At 37.4% G+C, this 25,857-nt stretch overlaps 1 protein-coding gene across 28 annotated transcripts in view; it reads left to right on the top strand.

The window, feature by feature from the left end:
- The window catches only part of NFIB (nuclear factor I B), a 417,340-nt gene that overhangs the window by 307,502 nt on the left and 83,981 nt on the right, over positions 1-25,857 (top strand). For all 28 annotated transcript variants that reach the window (XM_070590235.1, XM_070590220.1, XM_070590222.1 and 25 more), the window contains one exon: positions 18,568-18,621. In XM_070590235.1, coding sequence (XP_070446336.1) covers positions 18,568-18,621 — 54 coding nt within the window. The remainder of the gene's footprint in view (positions 1-18,567; positions 18,622-25,857) is intronic.

Here is a 25,857-nt window from a genome sequence, read left to right as displayed (position 1 = left end):
GAAAGTTCAGTGTCTCTAGTATGTCATAATGCAAAGCAGTTTTCTTCTCCACCTTGAAAAACTTCCATTTGAGGAATATGGAGCTTTTAAAGTGTCCAAAACTGAGCCACCTACTAATTTCCGTGACTGTTGGCATTTAATCGAGGGGACACTCTCTGTTCTGCCTGTAGACTCAAGGAAAGTTCAGCATGACCCAGTGTTCTCGTTGGCTTTTCATGTAAAACTGTCCACAGCATTTTCTTCCTATGCTCAGTTTAAATTTTCTTTTGTGCTTTGTGGTGTGCTATTGTTGTTGGTAAGGGTGGTGCACCCTTGAACCGTTTTTGTCCTTGTTTTGTAGCATTCCTAGAGATAGGCCCAGGATACCTTTGTAATTTTACTATCTTTTTCTAAACTATTCCCCAAATTTGCTGAAAAGCTGCAGCCTCGGGGGCACCTCTGCCTTTCTGACATGACTAACAAACACTACACTGATTTGGAACACATGTTCTGTCAAAGTTTACCTCTAGCCTTCAGTTCCAAATTTGCAACTTCAGCATCTTCCATTGAAAAGAAACAGCATATTCTTTCTTAAACTCCCCCTTTGCCTCCCCTTGAACCATAGTCTTTTATAACAGTAATAAGGAAATGTGGTTATGGATATAATTGCCATGAGGCAATTGTACCCTAGAGGGCTGGCAGAATTTTCTTTTCTATATCTGAGAGCTGGGCTCCATCAAGAAGCTCCATTTGCAAATAACTCAATTAGAATAATAACAACAGTGTCTTTATTTTTATGGCAAGTTTCCCTATAGAGATCAAAGTGCGTTGGAGACATCCTATCAGATTCATTGTTCTAATACCCCAGTGGACTGGAATAAAAAAGTTTTATTATAGCTCGTTTGAGATAGGCAATTGAGGCAGAGAGAGGTTAACTGACATCCCAGAGGTCACAAAGAAAGTCAGTAGGGGAACTGGAGTGAAAAATCAGGGTTTCCTGTTACTCTGCAAGTGATCAAGCTACATTCTTTCCTGGCCGTTGTAAAGGATGAGAATACAGCACAACCTCTTTTAGGATTGCAAAATAGTGTAGGTGAAAGTGCTTTGAAAATTGTAAAGGTGTTGTTGTTATCTTTACCACTTAGTACAAATGGCAGGTAAGAAAGAGCCTTATTGTCATTATCTAGTTGTTCAACTTACACGACATGGATTTTGCAAATTCGAGATTGATTGGCCCCAAACTGTCAGTCATCTTGATCAATAATGAAGGAGTAATGAAAAATTACATTTATAATTCTGTGTTAAATAATACATTTAAGCATCTTATAGCTCTTTACAATTCTTGAACTTAAAAAATTCCATGAGATTGAAAACAAACTTTGAACAGATTAAGAAGCCAAAGATCAAAGTTTCTCTGGTTAAATAAGCTGCCTGACAAAAAACTTATCCAAGCAGTCTGATTTTTTTTTTAAGGTTTTTACTTATAGGTTCCATAGTTCTGAGAGTGGATGGGATGAATTTAGGCTCTATTTCTTTTTTAGTGAGAATACGAGAATTGGGAGTAAAATTGCTACTAACCTTCCAATCTGATTTCAAGGAGCCTTGGAGGACACGTTCTCTGGGGAGGAGACACAATTCACTTGATGTTCTTAATTACTGTTGTTTGCTTTGTGGTTAAAGGTGGCGTGTTTTGGGGTAGGGCTGTTGCTCCCCAAGTGTCCCGTGTGCTGGTGTTGGGGAGGGACAGGAGTGGCAACATTCCCTCCCTTGAACAGGAATCCCCTTCTACAAACTAGGTGCTGAAAAATCAGAAATGCCCCCAATTTTATCAGGCCTTGCCTTCTAATGGGGAAAAATGTCAAGTTAGGTGAAATATAAATACATGGGTTTTAAAGCTGTCTCTTTGATTTTCCAAGTTCTAGAGTGTGTTCCTATTTCTTCCCTTTAACCCAAGTAAATGAAGCTGTCTTCCACTTATCGTAGAGCCTCCCTGTGGGTCTCAGGGGAGGAGTAATGGCCCTGAGACTTTATCTCATCATCACTGCGCCTCTTGTTGTGTCTTAATGCTTAATGAATGTTAAGCTGCAAACAAATCCAGGTAAACAGGTGAACAGGAAGTAAAGTTCAACCAGTGTGAACCTGTTTGTAAAAGGACATAGGAAGAGAGCATCCATCTTAGGGGAGCCCTTTTAGCAGGGCCAGTGGACAGAGGGGATGGGTACTATTCTCTACCAGTTGATTGCATTATATCAGCAGATTTATTCCAGTTTTGGTAATTTCTGAATGATGTTAATAGAGAATTTCAAATATTATTATTAATTTATATTTTCTAAGGAAAGTTTAAAAATCACTTTCTTAAGCATCCCTTCGTTTTTCTTTGAAATGCCCTCACTGGATTCTTGGGCTCTTTTTCCCTCTTTCGCCTTATCTATTGTATTTTGGTTTTCATGGTATGACACACACGTCCATAATACCACAGAAGATTCCTGCCCGCTGAAAAGAAAGCTGAGCAATGTTGTCACTTTAAAAATGCACAGGTCACTTTGAATGGGAGCCTTATCTGAGGAGGAAGCTTTGGCTTGGGATCCAGATTGGGCTAACCTAACTTTTGTATTTAAGTTGGGTCTGGAGCCCTGACTTCATTGCAGTCGCTAATATTGCCATTGGGTAAACAAACCTAAATAAATGAGAATGGCACAGCAGCACAATAAAAGTCTTCTCATTTATAGTTTGTATTTTCAAGCAAAACCCAGAAATTATCATTTTCTTTGTGATTATTTCTCTGTTTCATGTTCTTGCAAAATTAGTTGGATTTTTATCCCATCTTTATTTCATTAGAGTATTCCTTAGCCATAGAGTTTGCTGAAAAATCGAATATTTTGTCAGTGAGATGTAAAATGACAAGCATTTTTTTTTTAAATAGCTGTTGCTCTTCATTGCATTTCTTAAACAGTGTCACAGGAGGGAGAAGTGCTGTACTCCTCTCAGGCAGGTGACAGCTTTGCAGGTTGGTGATGGAAACTGAAACATCAAACCTTGCTGTATTTGTTAGCTGGTTCCAGTTCTGCTTAGGTCGGTTGTACCAAAAGTCCTTCACCTCCTCCAGGAGTTGAATTAATGGCTTCAGTCCAATTCTTGGGCAGAGAGACTCCACAATTAGCCCTCTCTGGCACCTGCGTTGGCATTCTCAGCCAACATGCCAAGACTTAAGATTTCCTTCCAGGTCAGGCGTAGCACATTGTGGAGAAACCTAGGGGATGTCACACCTAGAGATTTAATCTTTCCATGAGTGAGTGAGTGACAGAGAGAGAGAGAGAGAGAGAGAGAGACGGGGAAGCTGGGTTGAGGTGGTATGGCCCACCTCCAGTGTTAAAAATATCATTTGCTTATGAACTGTTTCACTGTTATTTTGTTCCGTTATATGTGCTGTGACATTTGTAAGTGGATGGAGATTTTGTGTTTATTGGCTTCCCACCAAATCTTCAAATACATTGTTGGAAGGTAGAGATTAGTTCTTCTCTGCTCTATCACCCCATTTCTAGGAGGGTGCCTCTTTAAACCCATTTCTGGACCAATTACATCTGTCATAATTTCAGTTATCTGTTTAGTATAATGTAAACAGTTCACTTTCATTTGTTTTATCTTGCCTTTAACTGAGTTATATATTTCTATGTGATAGTTCTTAAATCACAGAATTCATGTACAGAGTACATTGGAAGAACTGGGGCTAATTTCTTATTTCTTATTGTCTTTTTTTGAACTGCAACTTATAATGAATGTTTAAGTTTAGGAAAATATGTTTGTAGTGAAAAAGCTGGTTAAAATTTAGATTCACTTTCTGTCTGGCACTAGGCTTCCTGCCCTTCACCCCTATTACCAAAGAAACTCAAGGACTATTTCTGTCTTGTGGTCTCAGCATTATTCCTGTGGTTTTTAGTGTGTGTGCAATAAGTCTATTGTCATGTTATGGAGGTTGTCTCCTAGCTTTATCCATCGCACTATAATTTTCTCATTAAAAATAAAAGGGAGGAGTGGGAAAATGCAAAAAAGTGGAAATTATTGCTAGACTGAACTTTTTGATCATTTGTTGCTTATTTAGACTATAACCTATTTTCTTTTTTCAATTAATATTTATTCAATTAAATTTACCAATTTTGCCTTAAGTGGCATAGACTGGCTAAAATAGATTTTAGGCTCAGATTTTAAAAGATTTAGTAAATATGATTTTCGGATGATACAATCTCCATATGCTCTTCGGTGGTAACGATCACAGACTGGGACAATACTGTTTAAAAGACATGAAAATAAAACTTTGGGGCATGAGAGTTCAAAATGTTGGAGAGGAAACACAGGGACGTGGTCTTGCAGTGCAGGGCTGGCAGCTGGGTGCACCCACCAAGCACCAGTGTCATCCTGTTCAAGTTTCATCAGAAAAAGTTGGCAACATGTGAATCGCTGCTTTATGTTCTCCATGATGTCACTTCCCTCCAGTGGGGCTGTTATCCAGCACGCTGTAAAACATCAAGTATATCCATGCTCTTTGCATTTGTGATTGTAAAGTTTGGGCATTGTGAGTTCATCTACTTCCCTATACGTGCAAACATAAATATTTTTATCTCCTATTTGTGGAGTATATTCTAGTAAAGTGTCACAGATTATGTAGTTCTCATAGAAGAAAGTACTTTTGTCTATTCTGATTTTATGACTTTTCCTATGTGAAAATGCCGGATGTCAAGTGAGGTTTGGTGAAGTATTTGCTAGAGAAAACAGAGTAATGTGGAAATTAGTTCTCTTTTCAAGTGTGTATTGTTCTTATGTTGATGTATATTGGTGTATATTTAAGACAACCGTTTGATTATCTGCACGTGATACTGTTAGCCATTCAGACAACTGATAAGCAATTCAAAGTTGTTTGTGTCATGAGATATAAATAAATGTATTGTGTTCTATGAAAATAATCAGAGTCATAATTGATCCAGTCATGTTTGTAGGGAAATCACGTACACAAGAAAAAAACCCAAGTGTCTTGTAACTTGTTAAAAGTTAGAGAGAAAGACTAACTGCAAGATGGTAAAGAAGAAATAGTAAACTTGAGTGGGTAGGTGGGAGTATCAGAAGATCTCCTGGAAGAGACATATTTAGAGCTCGGCACCGAAAATCAGAGTAATTAATTTTTTTTTAACCTTGATTATCCTTATGCACCAATATCATGCATTGTAAAAGACTTCGGGATGTAACGTTTTATACTTAATACTGAGTGGTGGCAGTAGTTTCTCACCTTTTTTATGGGAATCATAATAAATAGTTGAAGTTTATTAATATTCTAAATGATATTATATTTAATCTGTCTAATACTGTTAATTGTATTACCTGACATTTTTTTTAGATGAATATGTCAGACTTCAGAAAACACATATATCTGTCAAAATCTAGAAAGATAGAGCTCCTACCAGAGTCCAATAGAAAGAATTTCATGGGGGGGGCGGACCAGTTACAATGATGGTAGAACAGGTAAAAGGCCAAATGGGCAGTGAGGCAACCCAGACATTAGTATCGGCAGGAACCCACTACCACAACTCAGGCTGGAGGGGAGAAGGGAGAGGTGGTGTTACCAGAGTCTTTGAGCCAGAGCTGCCTAAGGGGAATGGGGACCGTAGAGAAAGGGACCCATCCAGTGGAAGCTGGAACCACAAAGGAGACCTAGCCATCACTTGAAGACACCTGTCAAAGCAGAGAGAAGGGGAGAAACAGCTCCCCTTCTTTCTTCCTACCCTCCAAATTCCCAAACTCCTGCAGGTGCTTTCCTTTGGTTGGACCTAGCCTGAAACCAGTTGTTCACAGAGCTAGGAAATGTAGTTTGCAGGAACAGAGTGAGGGATGGCTCTGAGGACAAATGACCACTACATAGCCATTCTGATTAGGGGGTGGGGTGGGGGGATGGAATTGCGGTAGGTTCAAAGCATTACTTTTGTGGGAGGGATTAAGTTTATCATATCAATTTTTTTACTGGCCTGGAGTTGCTAATTTTTTTATCCTACCAGAAAATTTAGTTTATGATGTTTCCTCATAGCATTATTGTTAGATGCTTGTGAAAATTCTCCATAAATGATCATGTTGGTTAATTTTCAAATTTTAACGTACTTTAAATGTCAGGAAGAATTTGATCTTCTCTAATTAGAACTAACCTTTAAAACCCAAAACAACAGGTGACAGGCTCAATTGTTCCAGTGGCAGTTAGCTCTGACAAAGAATTATAGGCCACCTCTTCCTCCCCTTTTCCATCTTTTGGAGGTACCAAGAATGGACAGGGAAAAGTTCAACTGCCCTTGTAATCAAGCACTATCTACAACTTGGAAATAATGATGTGATTTCTTGGTTCTTTTGTGATTTTTTTGGAGGTTGGGTATGCAGCATAGTTTGTTTTTTGATTGGAAGGCAACGTCAGTTTTGAAATGGCAGCATAATAATCAATTTGGAAGATTGAACATCAGCCATGTGTAATGTTATGTGCAGTGAAAATAATCTTCACGAGCATGGGAGATGAGTCTGTGGTAAGAAACTTGAAGTTGGTCTGTGTTAAAATTTTGTCACATCTGGAAGGCATTTGATGTATAAAATTACATAGGTTTGATACCATTCAGAGTTGAGACATATGGATGGGACATTATGCAGAAACTTGTTCTTTTTCATACTCTTTAGATTTAGCTTAGAGATTTTTGAATCATAAGGAGTCCATTTGAATCTCTATTAAAGATAAACTGAGTAAAATGACAAAATGGAAGGAATGTTGAGCACATGGTACAGAGCTCTTCACCCTTACATTCTCGATTCCCTTCTTAAAATGGGTAGCCAGTGGACATGCCTCACATCATTTTGTTCCCGTTTCCCAAATAACCATGGTAATGTGCAGTGGATTCCATGGTAAGCTTCTATAATAGGCTCTGTATTATTCCTGGTGAAAATTAGCTGTATTTTTAACTTTCCTCTTAAAACGACCATTGGAAAGAATATTGACCCATAAAATTATAACAAATCTTCATATTTCTGTTGGGTTGCAAACTTTTCAGAGTTCTTTCAAACATATTCACTTGTTAGAATAATCTTGATCTTCTCTTAAAAAAAGAAAAAAATCATGTCAACCATTTGTTTTTATTTTATCCATAAAATTGAGTTACTTTCCTCTCATGCATAGTTTTAATTTGCAAGAGGAAGTTACTATCTCCTCATTTGTTTCCTCATTTTATCCTTCTTCAAAAATGTTAGTTCACATGATATATTATTCAAGTAGTTTTCATTCCTGCTAAATTAGCTTTTGCCCTGAAAACATGGGGACACAAGTTCTTTAGACCACTTATCAAAGAATCGTTAGGACATCAGCAAGTTTCATTTTATCAAGTGACTTCTCTGATTTTTTTCCTCCAATAATATGATAAAGTTATTTTATAAACAAAAGCAGAAATGAATGTCTGACATACAAATCTACTTTACCTTGGTAGAAAGTATATTATCTTTGTCTTACTTGATTACTCTGCTAATCATTATGCATCTTTGATTAAATATATACATTTATTTTTATGTAAATATATCATCATAGACTTGAGTCATGATTTAATAATAAAGCAAGGGCTAGTTATGAATCATATATAACTAATAGGGTATGTAAAAAACCCATTCAATTTCTTGTCTCTAAGCTCACATAATGATTTAAACATAAACATTTTAATGATTTGGCAAGTATCTTTTTACCTAATGTAATGGAGAAATCTATTCAAGTAAAAAATTTCTTTTTAGGAACACATGCCTTAATGATAAAATGAGCACTGAAAAAATAAGAATATGACTTTTTGGTCATTGACTGAATTAGTTGCTAAATTTATATTTGTCGAAAGGTTGCAGACGCTTAAAAAGTAGAATATGTGTAGATAATAACCAAGTAAAATTTATGATTGGCATTACTGGCCATTTATTATAATTTGAGGAAGATGAAAGATGTTTTAAGTGCTATCAGCCATCAAGGCCTTGTTCACTGTAAAACAGTGGTTATTTACTCAACAAGTGTTGCTTGAGCATCTGTTATATGCCAGGAATTGTGCTAGGTAGTGAGTAAGACTAACATATATCTTGACCCCGTGAATTTTGCCATCAGCAGGAAAGCTGCACACTAATCCTATCCTTTAATTACCCATGTTGTTAGTGTTTTCAAGAGGAAGTGTCGAGTGAAAACAGAGGAGGACTAACTGGGCGGAGTTTTTTGGGAGGAGGTGGGGTGAGAATTAAACCTTAGAGCATATTTATAAAAAAAAAAAATTTTAGCCTTTCTCCGCAAATACCTGTGCGTATTTTCACTGTTGCATGGAGTTTTTTCCCCCCTCTTATTTCTAATCCTGTTGGAAATGACTAAGGCTAAAAACTCTTACCTCTTCTTTATCCACTTGTAAGTGATTGGGCAAGATGAAAACTGATTCAGGCATGAAGTGGTTTGCCCAGGGTCAGAGTACAAGTGGTTGGCAGTTACTGAATGGAACCCAGGAGTTCTGACTCTCCGGAGAGTTTGGAATAAACATGTCCTACTCCCTGAGAAGAAAAATTGCCAATGAAATATTAGAAAGTCTTGTGTCTGGTTTTAATCTAGATATAGAATATTAAATTTTAAGTTTTGGGAAAATGCAAGAAACGACATAGCACAAAAGGGCCATGTGTACACAGGAATGCGGTGTGGGTAGAATTTAGAGTAATGTGTGAAGACCCCAGGACAAAATAAAGCTGATAAGTAAGTCACTGTCCCAGGCAGTGTAACAAGTGCTGCTCAGGACTTTGGAGGTAAAAGGGTATTTATTTTTCCATGCTTTCCTTTTAAGAGAAAATTTAAGACTAATAGGATCATAAACATTGCATTTGGTTTATGTTGACATTTTGCATTGATTTTTCAGTTTGCCTCCATAATTATGTTCTTGAGTCTGATGATATTCTGGTTTTCATTTCCAGATTCATATTTCACCAGCATTCTCTATGCACTACATACCTTGCTATAAAATGCAGGTTTCTTGGTTTCCAAGAAAAGGAAAAAAAAGTATGTTACAGAGTATAGCTGAAATCTGCAATGTCTCCCAGATGGGAAAGACAGAACATTCATCTCATCTTTTCCTACTGGATCTGGTCAGGTTTTGGAAAGGACTTCATTGTCATCATGTGGCGAAGCGCATTGGCAAGTTGTTCCTTAAAGGGCGCAGTGGCATGTTCATCTAATATTGTGAGATATGGGCCGCATTTATGAAAGATTATAAATCTTACAACTCTCTTCAGAAACTTAAAATACAGCTGGAAGTGTTTTGCTTCCAACAAACATGCAATCTTCATAAAATTGGAAAAGAAATGTTTTGAATAAATAATGTTTTGGTTTATTTCCCTCTAGTGCGAGAACTATTTTTTTAGTCAAAATCATGCCATAAAACTCCTCCTTCCTCAACACTAACACCCTTGCCTCTGTATTTATATTTTGCTGGTGCATTTAAATTTTTTTTTTAAGTATGCCAGATTGCTTTGCCTTGTTTTTAAAGATAGAAAACTGGATTTGCTCCCAGGGACTCTTTCCCTAACTAGGCCAGTTTAAAAACTAAACAAGGATTGAGTCAGTTAATTAATTTAAATGAGATTACAAATCAAAAACATATTACGCAATCTTGATTTAATTACCGCATTTTATTTACTTAATTGAAAACACGCTGGAGAAAGTTAGCAATCTTGACAATGACCAGCATGGCGTCTTTGCATTCTATAGGCTAAAGGCATCAAAAGCAAGACGCGTGGCTGATCCTGGTTGTGACCTCTGGTTCACTCAATCCCTGGATCAGTACAGAGTCATTGAACTTAACCTTAGTCCAGAAAGGTCACATAGAATTATCCCTGCTTCCATTTGTGGAGGTTTCGGGGCTAGTTAATGAAGAAGTACAAACCGCTGGCCAGAGATGTTGGTAAGTTTAACACATTTTGTGCAGAAGTATTTGTATCTGCACTGGTCCCTAGTCCCCTGGCATGGACGGGTTTGGTTTGCTCTCATTATGGGTATGTGATTTTTTTTCTTTTCTTAAATTTCAGTGGCCTGTGCTTTTTGGCTAATTCCTTGTGGACAAATTTGGTTTTAAGCCCAAACAAATCCTTATTTTAATCCTTGAGATAGGGTGCTTTGTACCTAATCCTCCCGTTAAGCAAAAATAGTGGCTCTGTAAAAGAAAGCTAGGGCCAGCGCTGGTGGCCCAGTGGTTAAAGTTCGGCTCAGTCTGCTTTGGTGGCCCAAGTTCGGTTCCTGCGTGTGGAACCACATAACTCGTCTGTCAGTTGCCATTCTGTGGTGGCAACTCACAGAAGAACTAGAAGGGCTTACAACTAGGATGTACAACCATGCACTGGGGCTTTGGGGGAGGGGGAAAAAAAGAGGAAGATTGGCAACAGATGTTAGCTCAGGGCAAATCTTTCCCTGCAAAACTAAAAAATAAAAGAAAGTTAAATAATAGAACTAGTAGAATATATAGGGATAAGAAATAGAGGATATATTACATGTCTACTTTCTTGTTCTATGTTTTTCTTTGCTTAAGTTACTTCATCTGGAAGGAACCTCAACATAGCAACCTCTTTTAAAACTACGTTTTGCTATATTGAGTGTTATATATATAATTTTTATTTCTTTTGGTGAGGAAGATTGTCAAAGTCCTGAGCTAACATCTGTTGCCAGTCTTCCTCTATTTTGTACGTGGGATGCCGCCACAGCATGGCTTGATGAATAGTATGTAGGTCTGCACCCAGGATCCAAACCTGCAAACCCTGGGCCTCCAAAGCAGAGCATGCGAAATTACACACTATGCCACCAGGCTGCCCCCTATATTTTAAAATCATTGTTAAGGGAGATCTGAAGGTATAGGGCTTCAGATGAGAAGTAATATAGATTAAAAGACATGATTAAGGGGTGGCCCAGTAGCATAGTGGTTAAGTTCAGTGTGTTCTGCTTCAGCCGCCCAGGTTTGCAGGTTTGGATCCTGGGCATGGACGTACATACTCATCAAGCCATGCTGTGGTAGCATCCTACATAGGGAAAAATAGAGGAAGATGGGCACAGATGTTAGCTCAGGGCCACTTTTCCTCAAGCAAAAAGAGGAAGATAGCTCAGGGCCAGTCTTCCTCACCAGAAAAAAAAAAAGCCATGACTAAAATATGTAGGAAACCATTTCTCCCGAATATTATTATGGCTCTGCAAAACTATTCAGAGAGTTTTAATTTCTCTTTCTGCTCAGAACTGGGTTTAGGGGAAGGGGTACAGACTCAGCATAAATATGTCAAGGACTCTGTTAGCAAAGCAACAGAGTTCACCCTCCTCATGGATAGCTGGCTAACCAAGTTTTGCAATGAGATGGATGTCACATAATGAAATGTCCTATTAAGAAGAGATAGAGAGACAGAAGCAGAAAGAGAGAGGAGAGAGAGAGAGAACGAAAGAGCATTTTCCTACACGTTTACATGCTTGTGAGAGATAAGGAAAGCACTTAGTTTTCCCATGTTCTTTCTTTGTGTTATTCTAATAAACATTTAATAGAAGAGAAAGAAAATATTGTAAAACTATAGTTTTGTGTCACCTCAATGGATGAAGCAGTCCTCCATTAAAACTGAAGCTGTATAGTGTTTTAACTGTGCTGGAGAAAAACATGGCAAATTATGTAATCGGAATTGTGATTAAATAAAGCTAACTCTGTAAATCCCGAGGAAATCGGTCACTGTGGAAGTAAACTGCCGAGAGGGAGGCAGGACTCTTCGGGCAAAGAGAGATGAAGAGAGACAGGGAGGTTTGCCCAGGAAGAAGAGTTTTTTCCCCCTTCCCTTTAAAAAGGAGGATGTTTTTATCTTACCTTTTTGTGTTCCTGTTATAAAAATGCATGCATTTGTAGCCCTTCCCTCAACTTTCTGTATGATTCTTACATCTTGATTTTTCTCTTTAAGTGACTCTTTCTGCCATGCTGTATATTTAATTTGTAAAAATATACTATTGTAGTATGTCGGTAATTAACAATGTTTGGGAGAGAAAGAAGGGGACTATTCTAAGCCTTAAAAAAAAAGTCTCATGGTATTCTTTAGTTGACAATGGGCTATTTCTTTACCTGCTTAAAGCAAAGAAGTATGACAAAGGGGCCCTTTATCACATGATGACTAATTTTAGTTCTAGCAAGAGGCTATCTGTAGGTTAACAGGTTACAGTGTGGGTTTCATTTACTCTTCTGGTATCCCTCGATAGAAAAGCTATATTGTTAGAGAGCCATAGAATTTTAAAGCCTGAAGGGAACCTGACAAGTTACCTTGTTCAATCCCTTCTTCGCACCAAAGTGACTATAAATTAAAGTCATGCCTCTCAAATGTGGTTTTCTCGTTGATACGCAAGTCGCGGTGTCGGAGAAGAAAATGAATTCCTGGAGTAAGTTGCATCTTGGAGTAGAAAGATAGCTTATATGGAAAGGTCATTAAAAGCTTCTTGGCCTCCTCCTTGCAAACTACGGGCCTGCTGCCTGCACCCCCACCAAACATCTCTTCCCTTTGTAGGAGAGAGCCAAAACTTAATTTCTGACTCAAAACACTTCCTCTTATCTACCCTCTCCCATTTCCAAATATTCCTTCAGAAAGGAAGGGAAGCAGAACTGAGAGACTCAGCCCTGGGAATTGGGCATCTAGCCCCTTTCCTTGTCCCAAAGCTTTGTCTATTTGACTTCTAATGTATATGTCTTCACAGAGGGGGCATGCCTCGTCTTTCTTTTTTGCACACTTCTGTAGTTTCTAGACAAGTTTTCTATTCATTGGATTTCCCAACCAAATGCGTCAGGCACTGTACCAGAGATAAGGGCTATAACACTAAATAGGGCAGCGTCCCTGCCTTCATGAGTTCAGCATCTAAGAAGGATGACCTCAACATGGAGGACTTTAGGGAGAAAAAAGAGGGACACCCTGTGCAAAGACTCAGGGCATCAAATGTAGGTGACACATGCAGAACTGAAGGGCTAAGGTATGACCAAGTTGTTGGTAGGACTCAGATCAGGGGACCTTGAATGGCATACTGAAAACTTGGAGTTTTCCCTCTGGGTATTTGGACTACATGTAAGAGTTTCAGCAGAGAAGTAGATTAATCTGTTTTGGGTTTTCAAAAGATCGCCTTGGTGGCAGAGTGGAGTATGTACTAGAAAACTGTGAAATCTGTTCATTTTTCAACACTGTGTTCTTAAGGTCACCTCCCTCTGATATCTTTTATAACGTGCTCTTGCCCATCCATCTGGAGAAGGACCAATTGTTCCCTCTTGATACCTACTCATTTATAGCATCTATCACAGTATATGTTTTCATTTGTAAATTTCTATCTCTTTGAGCAGCCTCTGAGCTTCCAGAAGGCATAGAATGTATATTCTTCTTTTAAACAATATTTTAAAGGTCATTCTTATAAATTACATGGAAATTTGAGATGCGTTTTTGGAGAATCTATTATGTTCCAAATATCAGCAACTGCAATATAGAAGGAGCTCCGTAAATCTTATTGATTCTCATTTAATTGATGCTTACGTTAATGACTTCAAAAAGTCTTCACAGTTTTGATGACCCACCCACATCAGATAATTGAGTTCATCCACCCTAGAAAGTTAGTGTGCAATAACAGATATTTAACAGGTCATTATTTATTTTCTTATCTTATATATTTAACAAACATTTTATTGGACTTCTACCAGATTATCAGTAAAACATTAGAATTTCTTATGTTTAGCAGAGAGAATACAAACTAAATTTGATTTGGAGTCGGCCCTTTATTTTTTTGGTGAGGAAGATTGCCCCTGAGCTAACATCTGTTGCCAGTCTTCCTCTTTTTTCTTTTCTCTCCAAAGCCCCAGTATGTGGTTGTATATCCTAGTTGTAAGTCGTTCTAGTTCTTCTATGTGGGATGCTGCCATGGCAGGACCTGATGAGCACTGTGTTGGTCCCTACCCAGGATCTGAACTGGCAAACCCTGGGCCTCTGAAGTGGAGCATGCAGGCTTAACCACTCTGCCACGGGCCGGCTGCAAGTTGGCCCTTTTATAAAGCATCAGTTAGTGTATAGACTTTAATGATAATTATTTCCAACTTAGGTAAAAAGAATAGCTAAAGGTTAAGTTTTCATGTCCTGCTTCCGTGGCCCGGGGTTCGCTGGTTCGGATCCCGGGTACAGACATAGCACTGCTTGGCAAGCCATGCTGTGGCAGGCCACATATAAAGTGGAGGAAGACAGGCATGGATGTTAGCTCAGGGCCAGTCTTCCTTAGCAAAAAGAGGAGGATTGGCAGCAAATGTTAGCTCAGGGCTAATCTTCCTCAAAAAAAAAGAATAGCTAAAGGATTTTTAAGTTTCTGAAAAAGGTTTTGAATGTATTGGTAAATGGTGGGAAAGAAGAGGGAGATTAGGGGAAGGTAAAGTTCCCAGAAAGCAGTTAATCTACTGAAAGAACATTTAGTTTTGCATGATTTGAGGATTGCATCATGACCGCTCAAGAAGCAGTGTGTCTGAATGGGTGGCCCATCTACAGAATAGATGTTTTAACAGTTGCCACGTGACTTTGGACGAGCCGTTTAGATCACTTAGTTTCCTATCCCCAAATCTTTCATAAAATTGGGTCACTAGGGAAACCTGCTCACTCCTTAGGTAAAGTTTAGATGTTAAAAGAGCCACAAAAGATTCGCTGCCTTTTCAAAAGGAGCAGATGAAAGGATTGAAGAAAAGTTGGTAAAGGTCATGTTGGGCTATGAACCTTTTCTTATTCCTGGGGAATCTTTAACCTGGGGGAGGAGAAATTGATTGAGTTAAAAAAGTAGCAGTTTAGAAATAACTTTAAGTAATTTTTTTCTAGAAAAAATATAATGTGTTTAATTCACACTTTTCAAACATAAACAATGGGGAATTGAGATTTTTCTAAGTATGCGATACAAAATGTGTTTCACTTCTACATTGTGTCCAGTCAAGTCAGAAGGAGGCAAAGAAACATAGAAAATACAGATTGAGATGAAGGGAGAGAAAATGAGATATGGAGGGAATGACAGCGGAGGGATCCAGATCTGCTGCCTTCAAGACCCATTCTCCTCTTGTTTCTCCACTGCCTCCAAATTTTTCTAGACTCAAGACCCAGCACGCTGGGCAGCTCCCAATCCCCATTCTTACCAGCCTTGTTCCTCAAAGACTTCAGTCTTTCGGAAGGTAATTTTCATCCAATGGCTGGTATCTGCTGCCTTTTGAGCATGACAGCTCCTGAGACCTCGCAGAGGCAGTAGTGCCTTCCTGCCTTTTGAGGAAGGTGGGACTAAAGAGGCACATAGGAATTCTCAGGAGGGCACGTACTCGTCCACGTTCAACTGATTCACCACAGAACTTTAGATGCTTGCCTTGGGTTGGACAGAATTTAATCATCTCCTTTTTCTCCCTGAGAGATAGTCCATTAAAATATTAATCATTTTTTGAATGTGGCCTCTATGTTTAATAATATCTTTCATTGACTGATTGTGTAGGATGTGTCTGACCAGTGCTTGATGCTTTATCTAATAAAATCTTTGTAACACTTCTATGAGGTAGATGGTATTATAGTTTTAAAGATCAAGACCCCAAGGCTCTAAGAGTTAAGTAGTTTTGCACAAGATCACACTACTAGTGAGGGACAGAGTCAGGATTCTCTATAGCATATTAAGTACACACACACACACACACACACACACACACACACAGAAGACTTGAGCAAATGATGGAAGTGGTTAAATAAAACCTTTGGGTATAGAGTAATTTGACCTAGGTGGTGAATTGGAAGGGTTTTAGATGTGGTCTGAATAATTCCCTCTCTGAAGTTAACCACAATAACAGTTCATTTTTGGTTTCTCTGCCAACTGTGACTCCCTAGTTACTTCCTTTTCCAGCGGTTGGAATTAAGTGACCAATATAAGGTGACTAAGAGTTAAGAGTAGATTGTAGAGTCAGGATTTACAGTCTGGAAAGTAAATGTCCTCGTGCTTGCTCCCTGAGGGGCCCTCTTCTATGTTTTTGGGATCCAGTATATGTTATTTTACTTCAGGAGAGGGCACAGATTTGGGAGTGTGAGGGAAAATCTGCCATTGTGTGCCAATAAGTACCAGATCATTCTAGAAAGGGGAATTCTTATTAGACGCAAGTGTGTGGCTCAAATTTAGATCTACTTCAGCTTTCCCTCAAATGCCTGTGGTTGTAGTAATTATATTTTTTCAATTGAAGAATTTGGTCTGCAGTTGTTGGAAAGAGGGAGAAAAGGTAATTTGCAGCAGAAAAGAATAAGGGTTCCCAAGCAGGATGTTGTGGTAACGGAATGCCATTGTTCTAACTGAGTAATGGAAGACACTTTCGTTCTTTACTCTGCTGAACCCAAATTCTAGCAACCAGATGTTGGGAAAGAGTTTTATGATACCATTTGGAAGTTGACTTAATTAAAATGCTAAGGCTCATGTAGAGTGTAAACTCCTGCCCTTTGATGACAGCCTTAACCTGCTTCATGTTGTGTCATCATGAAGGTGGCGCTAGCCACCTTGAGTATGCATGTCTAGAACTCCATAAATGTGGAGTAGCTTTAGAGAGAAAAATAAAGCATGGAGGCACTCTGGTAAGTGGACGTGTTATGCGTTAAGTAGGAACTTCTCAGAATGTTAGAGTCACTTGAGAAGTTAAGCTGGATTGTAGTATTAATACTGAGGGACGTTTGTCAGAGAAAGTCAAGGCAGAAATAGCGGAGGCTATAGCAAAATAATATAATTAGTCATTTTTATGTAACTGTCACACACTCCATGCCTGGAAAGTGGCCAATGTTGTACCATCTTTTATAGGAATGTAGAAAGAGAAAGATTGAGCTCCTAAGTTATAAGTCACTGAGTCTTGCCACAATTCCAGAAAAAGTAGTAGAATTCATGGGAGATGGCAGACAAGTTTTTTAGGTAGTACCCAACTCTCTTTGACTCTGCAGGAGACTCTAGGCAGAATTCTGACTGCAGGAGTAGGCCCTACCAGTTTCTTTACTTTCATTTTGGGGAATCAGAAATAAATTGGAGGATAATGTGGGAATCACAAAGTGCATTTGCTGAGATTTCATAAAAACTGTTCTAGGGCAAAAAGAAAAAGCCAATTAAGGAAATGGGATGAAGGGGAGCATTCTGATCTTAGCATTAAATCTAGTTAGCAGGCATGAGGCAAAGGGCAGAAATAACCAAGTTTTATACAGAAAGAAGCTAACAGGATGTCCTTACATTTAATAGTAGAAACAGCAATTGCAGCACGTGAGTCACTTACGTGGAACAGCACAATAACCCTTCTGAAAAAACCAGCAGGAGATTTTTCTGCTTGAATAAGACTGGATCCCTGTCTTAGGTACACTGGCAGCGGTTCCGGGAGGAGACTTGTCTGTGGCTACCTATCACATTCTGTTGAAATTCACTATCAAGTTCAAAATTGCCTTTTCTAGGCAAGCAGAGAAGGCTGCTGAATCTGAGCCATCAGTTCCTCCGGCATTTACTGGAAGCCTAGTGCTTTCACAGCCATGACCGGCACACTGAGGAAGACACAAAAGAAGTAGACAGAATCTCTGCCTCTGCTTAGGAGCATGCAATTTAGTTGGGGAGACAAAGCTTAAATACTAGAACCAATAAAAGAAGATTACAAAGCAACCTGCAAGTAAGTATATAATAATATGGGGCAAATGACACAGATAAATGCAGAGGAGACATGGAGGAAAGAGGAGTGAGCAAAACACAACACTGTCAGATTAGTTAGGAAAGCCATGTTGCCTAACAGTAGTATAGTCTCCATGTTCCTTTCTGTGGCATCGACGAGGAATAATGTGGGATAGGAAATTCAGATCTACTACATTGATCCCTTCCTCCTTATCTGCAGATTGTGCCCGTCTATCACGGATGGAAATTAAATTGATCCAACAATTTGCTCTCCACAAAGCCACGTTGGTTTCTACCTAGTAATTTATGCTTTTCTTGGTGTTTGCAAATCGATTGCTATTATGGGAGGCAGACAAATCTGGGCCTGGATCCAATAGGTTGGGGGATTATTGGAGTGGATATGTGTGCATGCACATGAAATCCTGGAAAAACGGACTCTCCTTTCTGTGTATTTTACTCATTAAATAAAAACATTTTCAGGTTTTTTTAAAGCATGTTTAATTACACTCAGATTGCATTTTTAGGGAATGGATCTGCTTTATTTCATATTGTTCCTGACAGGCCCAACCTTCCAACCACCTTCACTGGCTTTGTAGCCAGACCTTTTGTTTCAAACAAGCCTTTCTCTACCCCAGGGATATTGTAGATCTATACTCTTTTCCTTTTGACATAGAAATACGTATAGACATTCTTCTAGTTTGATAAACAAAATGTAGCTCCTGAAAGGCTTGGGAAAGTATACTTTCTTTAAACACTCAACTTCATTGTTGTACCTTAAAAAATTTTTTTTTCCAAGTCCTTCTGCGGATTGTGAAATTCTTTCAAAACAAATTAAAAAGAAAACATTTTCTGTGATTTCTTTACAGATTCTGGACAATCAGGAAGTCCAAGCCACAATGATCCTGCCAAGAATCCTCCAGGTAAATATGTGTTCCAGGACATTTGCGATCTGACATTGTTGGAGAACAAAGGTACCACTGTATAGATAAACACCCCATAATTGGTCAGCTGCCTATTTTGTTCTGGCAGGCAGGTACGATCAGGACAAGATGTGATTCTGTTCAGGCCCTTCACAGTGGCAAATACTTCTGTACTGTCGTCATGAGAATGTACCTCATCACCAATGTTTTAATTTTTGTTGGTGTTTTTTTGAAAATGAATATGCATGTGTTTTAGTTGCGTATCTTTCAGGTGCTAAAACGTCATTGTTGTTTGAAAAGCCAAAAAACCTTTTAACCTTTCTTTGAAAAGGCACAAGAGAAAGTAAAAATTTCCGTACTCTTGTTATAGGTTATCGAGTCACATTACTTTAAAAGGGGGATTGTGGTGGTGGTTGGTTACATTTTCAGTGAAAGATTTTTGCAATCGGGTTCTTATTCCATAAGGTTTTTATTGGATTCCCAGAATCAGGAAATAATGAAAGCAGGACTTTTCCTTTAGTATAATGTATGCCAAATACCCTCTTTATTTTCAGAAGTTGTTCCAGATCTGAAAATGGGCTTTTATAACTTGGCTGTCTTCATGGTTTTGTTGCTCCTAAATCTGAACATGTAGAATTTTGATGTTAATTCAAGAGTAGTGTCTTTCCTCATAAGATAAAACTAGTGTGAAGAAGAATTTCTAGTATTTCATATTCATAAAAATTTTAATTATATCTGTGGCTTTGCTAAAAAACTTGCTCTAAGAATAAAGTAACAAAAACAAAACAAAACAAAAAACCAAACTAACCACACATGGCCTCCACCTCCCAGAATAATCTCATCTATCTTTTCATTGAAGATAAACCAAAAAATTGATAAAATGTAATAAAAGTTTCCTCAGGTAGACTTGGCTTTCGGTCCGTAATCGTTTGATATTCCTTGTCATAATGCTTTGCTTATGTGTGGTAGAAATACCTGAAGAACCCCTAAACCACAAGAAAATATGTCAGACCAGTCTTGTTTTAAAATGTTTGAAAGATACAGAGTGTTAATATGCAAGTAAAAATGAAGTCAAAACAATATATGTTTCCTGTCTGAGTCTTGCCTGTATTTTGTTCTTCATTTTTATCTTAGAAAAAATTATCTTTTTTCTAACTGCGTATTAATTTATTCTGTATTGTACAAAATCATATTGTTTGACAAAAGTAGTATATACTTCAAAAATAAGTTCTAACTGTATATAGATTTTAAAATCTATACTAAGTTGATTTTTCTTTGATTTCATCAAAATCATTTAATATTATTACAAATTGATATCAGAACATTCAAAAAACTGAACAGTTTTGAATGTAATTTTCAGTTAAATGTATCATCTTTGTGTATGTGTGGATGGGAGATTAGAATCAAAAAGACAAACTATTTAGAATATAATAAATTTTGTCAGAAATTTCCTGAAGTTGAGAAGATTTCATTAGCTTATAATATCTTTAACTTGGCTAAAATTTCTTTTTTTCAGTTGACTAGTTTTTTCTATGTAGCATAATAGCCAAAGTGAATTGTGTCAAAACATTTTTTATAAACTTCCTCATTCATTTTACAAAGAATTGGGGGAGACCTTTAGTAGAAAAAGTTGATAAGTATTATAAGTCAGACTAAACAAAGGATATGTTCTTTGCATTTGAATGACAGCTCGATTTGAAACTAATAAAGCTGTTATTGTTTGAAATGCATTTCTGAACATGTACAGAAAGAATTATGCTCACTTAAAAATATTCTCTACTTGAACTGAATGAATAACTTTTGAATAGTTATGTAATGACAGAATTCAATTTTTCAATATTTGTCTAGAAGCTTGGTTAAATTTTTCTTTTGCTGCATTCGATGTATCATCTCTTGATTTATTTGTCTGCATGTAATATGGCAAACAGAGGTGCTGGCCTGGTGGCATAGAGGTTAAGTTCGCGTGCTCTGCTTTGGCAGCTTGGGGTTCACGGGTTTGGATCCCAGCTGTGGACCTACATACTGCTCATCAAGCCATGCTGTGGTGGCATCCCACAGACAAAATAGAGGAAGATTGGCACAGATGTTAGCTCAGGACCAATCTTCCTCACCAAAAATAATAAAATAAAAATAAATATGACAAACAAATAATCAAGGTAGAACACCTCTAATTTTTTTCTTTTCTAAAAAATTTTCTTGGAAATCTAACCTTTTTGAGAAGTATGTCTTAAAACTGGGATGTTGTAGATAAGTGCATATTAAAATTAGTTGAATACTGTGTATATATATAAATCGTACATCAATTACCAGTTTTTTAGAGTTAGAATATAATAAAACATATATAATACCAAAATTAAATGGTATATAATTAGAATTTTCTGTGATGATCCAGAAGCATTCCATCATTTTAACATACTTTGTGTATCATTATATTATGGACTTAACATAGAGATTATTAAGGAATTCTGTTTGATGAAAGTAAGAGTTTACTCTGTAATACCTTGAAATAAATCAGATCACTTAGAATATAGAATAGTTTCTAATTTGAAATGCGAAAAATCAGAATTTATTAAGGTTTTGTAGTCAATTGGGGATAAATTATACTTATTATTAAAAGCTCTTTTAATAAGCATAAGCATGTGTGGTATTTTAGAGCATAATTTATCGTTAGGAGGTTCTTTTCATGTCTCTGTTCTGGCTTTGGCTGAAATGTGAAATCTCCGAAGTTCAGATTCAGAAGAAGGCACAATGCGTTTATGGGAAAATTCAATTTACTATCATAAGTAATGAAACAGTCAAATCACTTCGTTGCTTGTATTATTATCACAAAGAGAAACTAAACTTTGGAAAGAGATCACCTTCATAAGAGTTTGATAGTTAATGTAATTTGAAATTTAAAGACAGATTTCATCCTTTTATCAACGTAATGTAAAAATGTCATAAATAAGTTAATGCTATTAAATGTGGAGTTCTCATTTATATATCAATCTCAAAGTGTAATTGCTAGTATTTCAAATATGTTTATTAAATTATATATTTATCATTTACTTAAATTTTTATTTTATTGTTAGTTTAATTTTCCTTGAATTTTGCTAAGTAAGTATGCACCCTACATAGTCCTGTGATAGAATGTAAAATGCGGTATTAAAAATGTCTACTCTGATTGCAAAAACAAAAAAAAAAAGAGATCACCTTAAGTGCCAACACATCTACTCCTGTGTTTGAGAAGAGATGGCAAAAATTCACGCCCTTTTGGAGATAAAGGTCTTTGAAATCTGTTCCCCACTGTTGACGTGAAGGTGGAATCCCATCCAGTCCTCCTATAAGTACGGATGCAGACACCCTCTAGTCTGGCTCTTCTCCAGCCTCAGACATGACAGTCTGACATGGAGACTACCTCCTTGCTAATTCAGAAGACCTTCCGAAGGGTGACCTTAAACCTCTTCAAACTGTCGTATGGACGTCTACAGATAACCTTTAGGTGTTTGTGTTTTTTGCTTGAGGAAGATTAGCCCTGAGCTAACATCTGTGCCAATCTTCCTCTATTTTGTGTGTGGGATGCCTCCACAGCATGGCTGATGAGTAGAGTAGATCCACCTCCAGGATCAAACTCACGATCGTGGTCTGCCAAAGCAAAGCACAAGTAACTTCAATCACTCAGCCACAGGACCAACCCAAGATAGCCTTTAGTTTTTACCTTGTGTTTCTTAATTGAGATTAGTGCTTAGTCAGCAGATTAAGCACAAGAAACAAAAGCAACACACTTTTGGGAGGAGGGAATATGATGTTCATTATTTTAAAAGGATTTAAGTAGTTTGTTGTTATTTTAAAAAGGATTTAAATAGTCTTTATGGTATGCCTTATACTATTTGTGATTTAATATTTTGTTTGTATTCTTTGTTACGTGGTGGAGATGTGCACCATAATCTCTTCAGGGCTAAGATGCTGTAAAAGTCTGATGGTGCCCAAGGGCATGACATTGTTACTTTGGTCAAGAAGCACTAGGCCCCTTCATTTTTTACAGTGCACATTTCCCCTGTTTATGATGGAGTCAGAAGTTATATGTTTATATTCAGTTACTTCTTTTTGAATATTAAATTAATCCCTTCTAAGCAGGAGAACTATAAGAGTCCTCTCTCAACTATAGCAGACAACTGTTGTGGGCTAAAGAAGACTAAACCATTAATTTGGGTTCCTAGACCTATTTCCAGTAATTAAAAACTCCTCAGCCACTTTCAGGAATTGTGTGATTGGATTGTAATCTTTTTTGTTTTTTTTAAAGATTGGCACCTGAGCAAACAACTATTGCCAATCTTCCTTTTTTTTCCTTCTCCCCAAAGCGCCCCCCGTACATAGTTGTATATTCTAGTTGTGAGTGCCTCTGGTTGTGCTAGGTGGGACGCCGCCTCAACATGCCCTGATGAGCGGTGCGATGTCCGCACCTGGGATCCGAACTGGCGAAACCCCCGGCCACCAAAGCAGAGCACGTGAACTTAACCACCCGCCACAGGGTCGGCCCCAGATTGTAATCTTGAATTTAGCTTTGAGTTGCTCTAGATTTCCCAATCTCAATCACTTGCCTAATGCTGGAATGGTTGATATCCAGGGAAAATAAGGCAATGGACAAGTTGGATTTTGCCTCTAAGTCAGTTAGAAGCTGATGCCTCGTTTTGGAGTTTAGGAAGGCTGTAGTTTTCTGGGGAGCTCTCCCTTGGTGGGAAATATAAAAAGAAACATTGAATCCTAGGGCAGTTTTTGTACATTCTTTGATGAAAACTTATGAAGCATTCCACATATCATTAACCAGAGCTTTCTTATATGGAATGACATGGACTTAACATCCTACTTTTCTTTTTTGCAAATTTTAAAGAGTGCTTGTGCTATTTTGTGTGTTGACTTTTGCATGTAGTCTGGCAAAACCTTTGGGAACCATTAGCATCAGCTATTGGGTGAATGTGCAATAAGCCACTGATATCCTTATGGAACAAAGATGGAGCTCAATAAATAATTGAATAAGTTAAACAAGGAATATCTATTAACTATAGCAATATACTCGTCTTACATTTTAAAAATTCTTTATTTTATTTTATATATATATATTTTTAGATTCCACATGTAAGAGGTCAAGTAGTATTTGTCTTTCTCCTTTTGACTTATTTCACTTAGCATAGCACCCTCAATATCCATTCATGTTGCCACAAATGGCAAGATTTCATTTTTTATGATTGAATGATATTCCATTGTGTATCATCTTCTTTATTCATTCATCTATTGATAAACATTTAGATTGTTTCCATATCTTAGTTATTGTAAATAATGCTGCAGTGAACATGGAGTGCACATATCTTTTCAAATTAATGTTTTTACTAATTGTAGAAGTGGAATTGCTCGATAATATGGTAGTTCTATTTTTAATTTTTTGAAGAACCTCCATACTCTTTTCCATAGTGGGTGCCCCAGTTTACGTTCCCACCAACAGTGCACAAGTTGCCTTTTCTCCACATCCTTGCCATCACCTGTTATTTCTTGTCTTCTTGATAATAGCCATTCTAACAAGTGAGGTGATATCTCGTTGTGGTTTTGATTTGCATTTCCTTGATAATTAATGATGTAGAGCACCTTTTCATGTACCTGTTGGCCGTTTGAATGTCTTCTTTAGAAAATGTCCATTTAGATCTTCTGCCCATTTTTAAATTGTGTTGTTTGGTGGTTTTTTTTTTTTTTTTTTTTGAGGAAGATTAGCCCTGAGCTAACATCTGCTGACAATCCTCCTCTTTTTCTGAGGAAGACTGGCCCTGAGCTAACATCCATGCCTATCTTCCTCCACTTTATATGTGAGACACCTACCAAAGCATGGCTTGCCAGGCAAGTGCCATGTCCACACCTGGGATCTGAACTGGCGAACCCCTGGCTGGTGAAGCAGAACGTGTGCACTTAACCATTGCAGCACCGGGCCAGCCCCTTGGTTTTTTGCTATTAAGTTTTATGAGTTCTTTACATATTTTGGATATTAACCCTGTATCAGATATGTGATTTGAAAATATTTTCTCCCATTCAGTAGGTTGTATTTTCATTCTTTTGATGGTTTCCTTTGTTGTGCAGAAGCTTTTTAGTTTGACGTAGTCCCACATATTTATTTTTGGTTTTGCTTTTGGTGTCAGGTTCAAAAAATCATTACCAAGACCTGTTGTCAAGGAGCTTACCACCTATGTTTTCTTCTGGGAATTTTATGGTTTCAGGTCTCATGTTCAAAATCTTTAATCCATTCTGAGTTAATTTTTGTGTATGGGATAAGATGGGGGTTCCATTTCATCCTTTTGCCTGTGGCTTTCCAGTTTTCTCAGCACCATTTATTGAGGAGACTGTCCTTTTGCCACTGTATATTCTTGGCTCCCTTGTTGTAAATTAATTGACCACATATGTGTGGGTTTATTTCTGGGCTCTCTATTCTGTTCCATTGCTTTATGTGTCTCTTTTTATGCTAATACCACATGTTTTAATTACAATAGCTTTGTAATATAGTTTGAAATCAGGAAGCATGATGCTTTCAGCTTTGTTCTTCTTTCTCAAGATTGCTTTGGCTGTTTGGGGTCTTTTATGGTTCCACACAAATTTTAGGTCTGTTTGTTCTATTTTTGTTAAAAATGCCTGAAAAATGCCCTTGGAATTTTGATAGGGATTGTATTGAATCTGTATATTGCTTTGGGTAGTATGGACATTTTAACAATATTAACTCTTCCAATCCATTAGCATGAAATATCTTTCTGGTTATTTGTGTCTTTAATTTCTTTCATTAATGTCTTGTGGTTTTCAATATACACGTCTTTCACCTCCCTGATTAAATTTATTTGTAGGTATTTTATTCTTTTCGATGTAACTGTAAATGGGATTGTTTTCTTAATTTCTTTCTCATAGTTCGTTATTAGTGTAGAGAAACACAGCAGATTTTTGTGTATTGATTTTGTACCCTGCAACTTTACTGAATTCAATGACTGGTTCTGACAGTTTTCTGATCGAGTCTTTAGGGTTTTCTATATATAATAATATAATATATGTCATCTGCTTACAATGACAGTTTTACTTCTTCCTTTCCAATTTGGATGCCTTTCATTTCTTTTTCTTGCCTAATTGCTGTGGCTAGGACTTCCAATACCATATTGAATAAAACTGGTGAGAGTGATTATCCTTGTCTTGTTCTTGATCTTAGAGGAAAAGCTTTCAGCTTTTCACCATTGA

The sequence above is a fragment of the Equus przewalskii genome, chromosome 22 (assembly GCF_037783145.1).
Source record: "Equus przewalskii isolate Varuska chromosome 22, EquPr2, whole genome shotgun sequence".
Classification (NCBI taxonomy): Eukaryota; Metazoa; Chordata; class Mammalia; order Perissodactyla; family Equidae; genus Equus; species Equus przewalskii.
The sequence above is the reverse complement of the archived record's forward strand: the minus strand, read 5'-3'. Positions and strand labels throughout refer to the sequence as shown.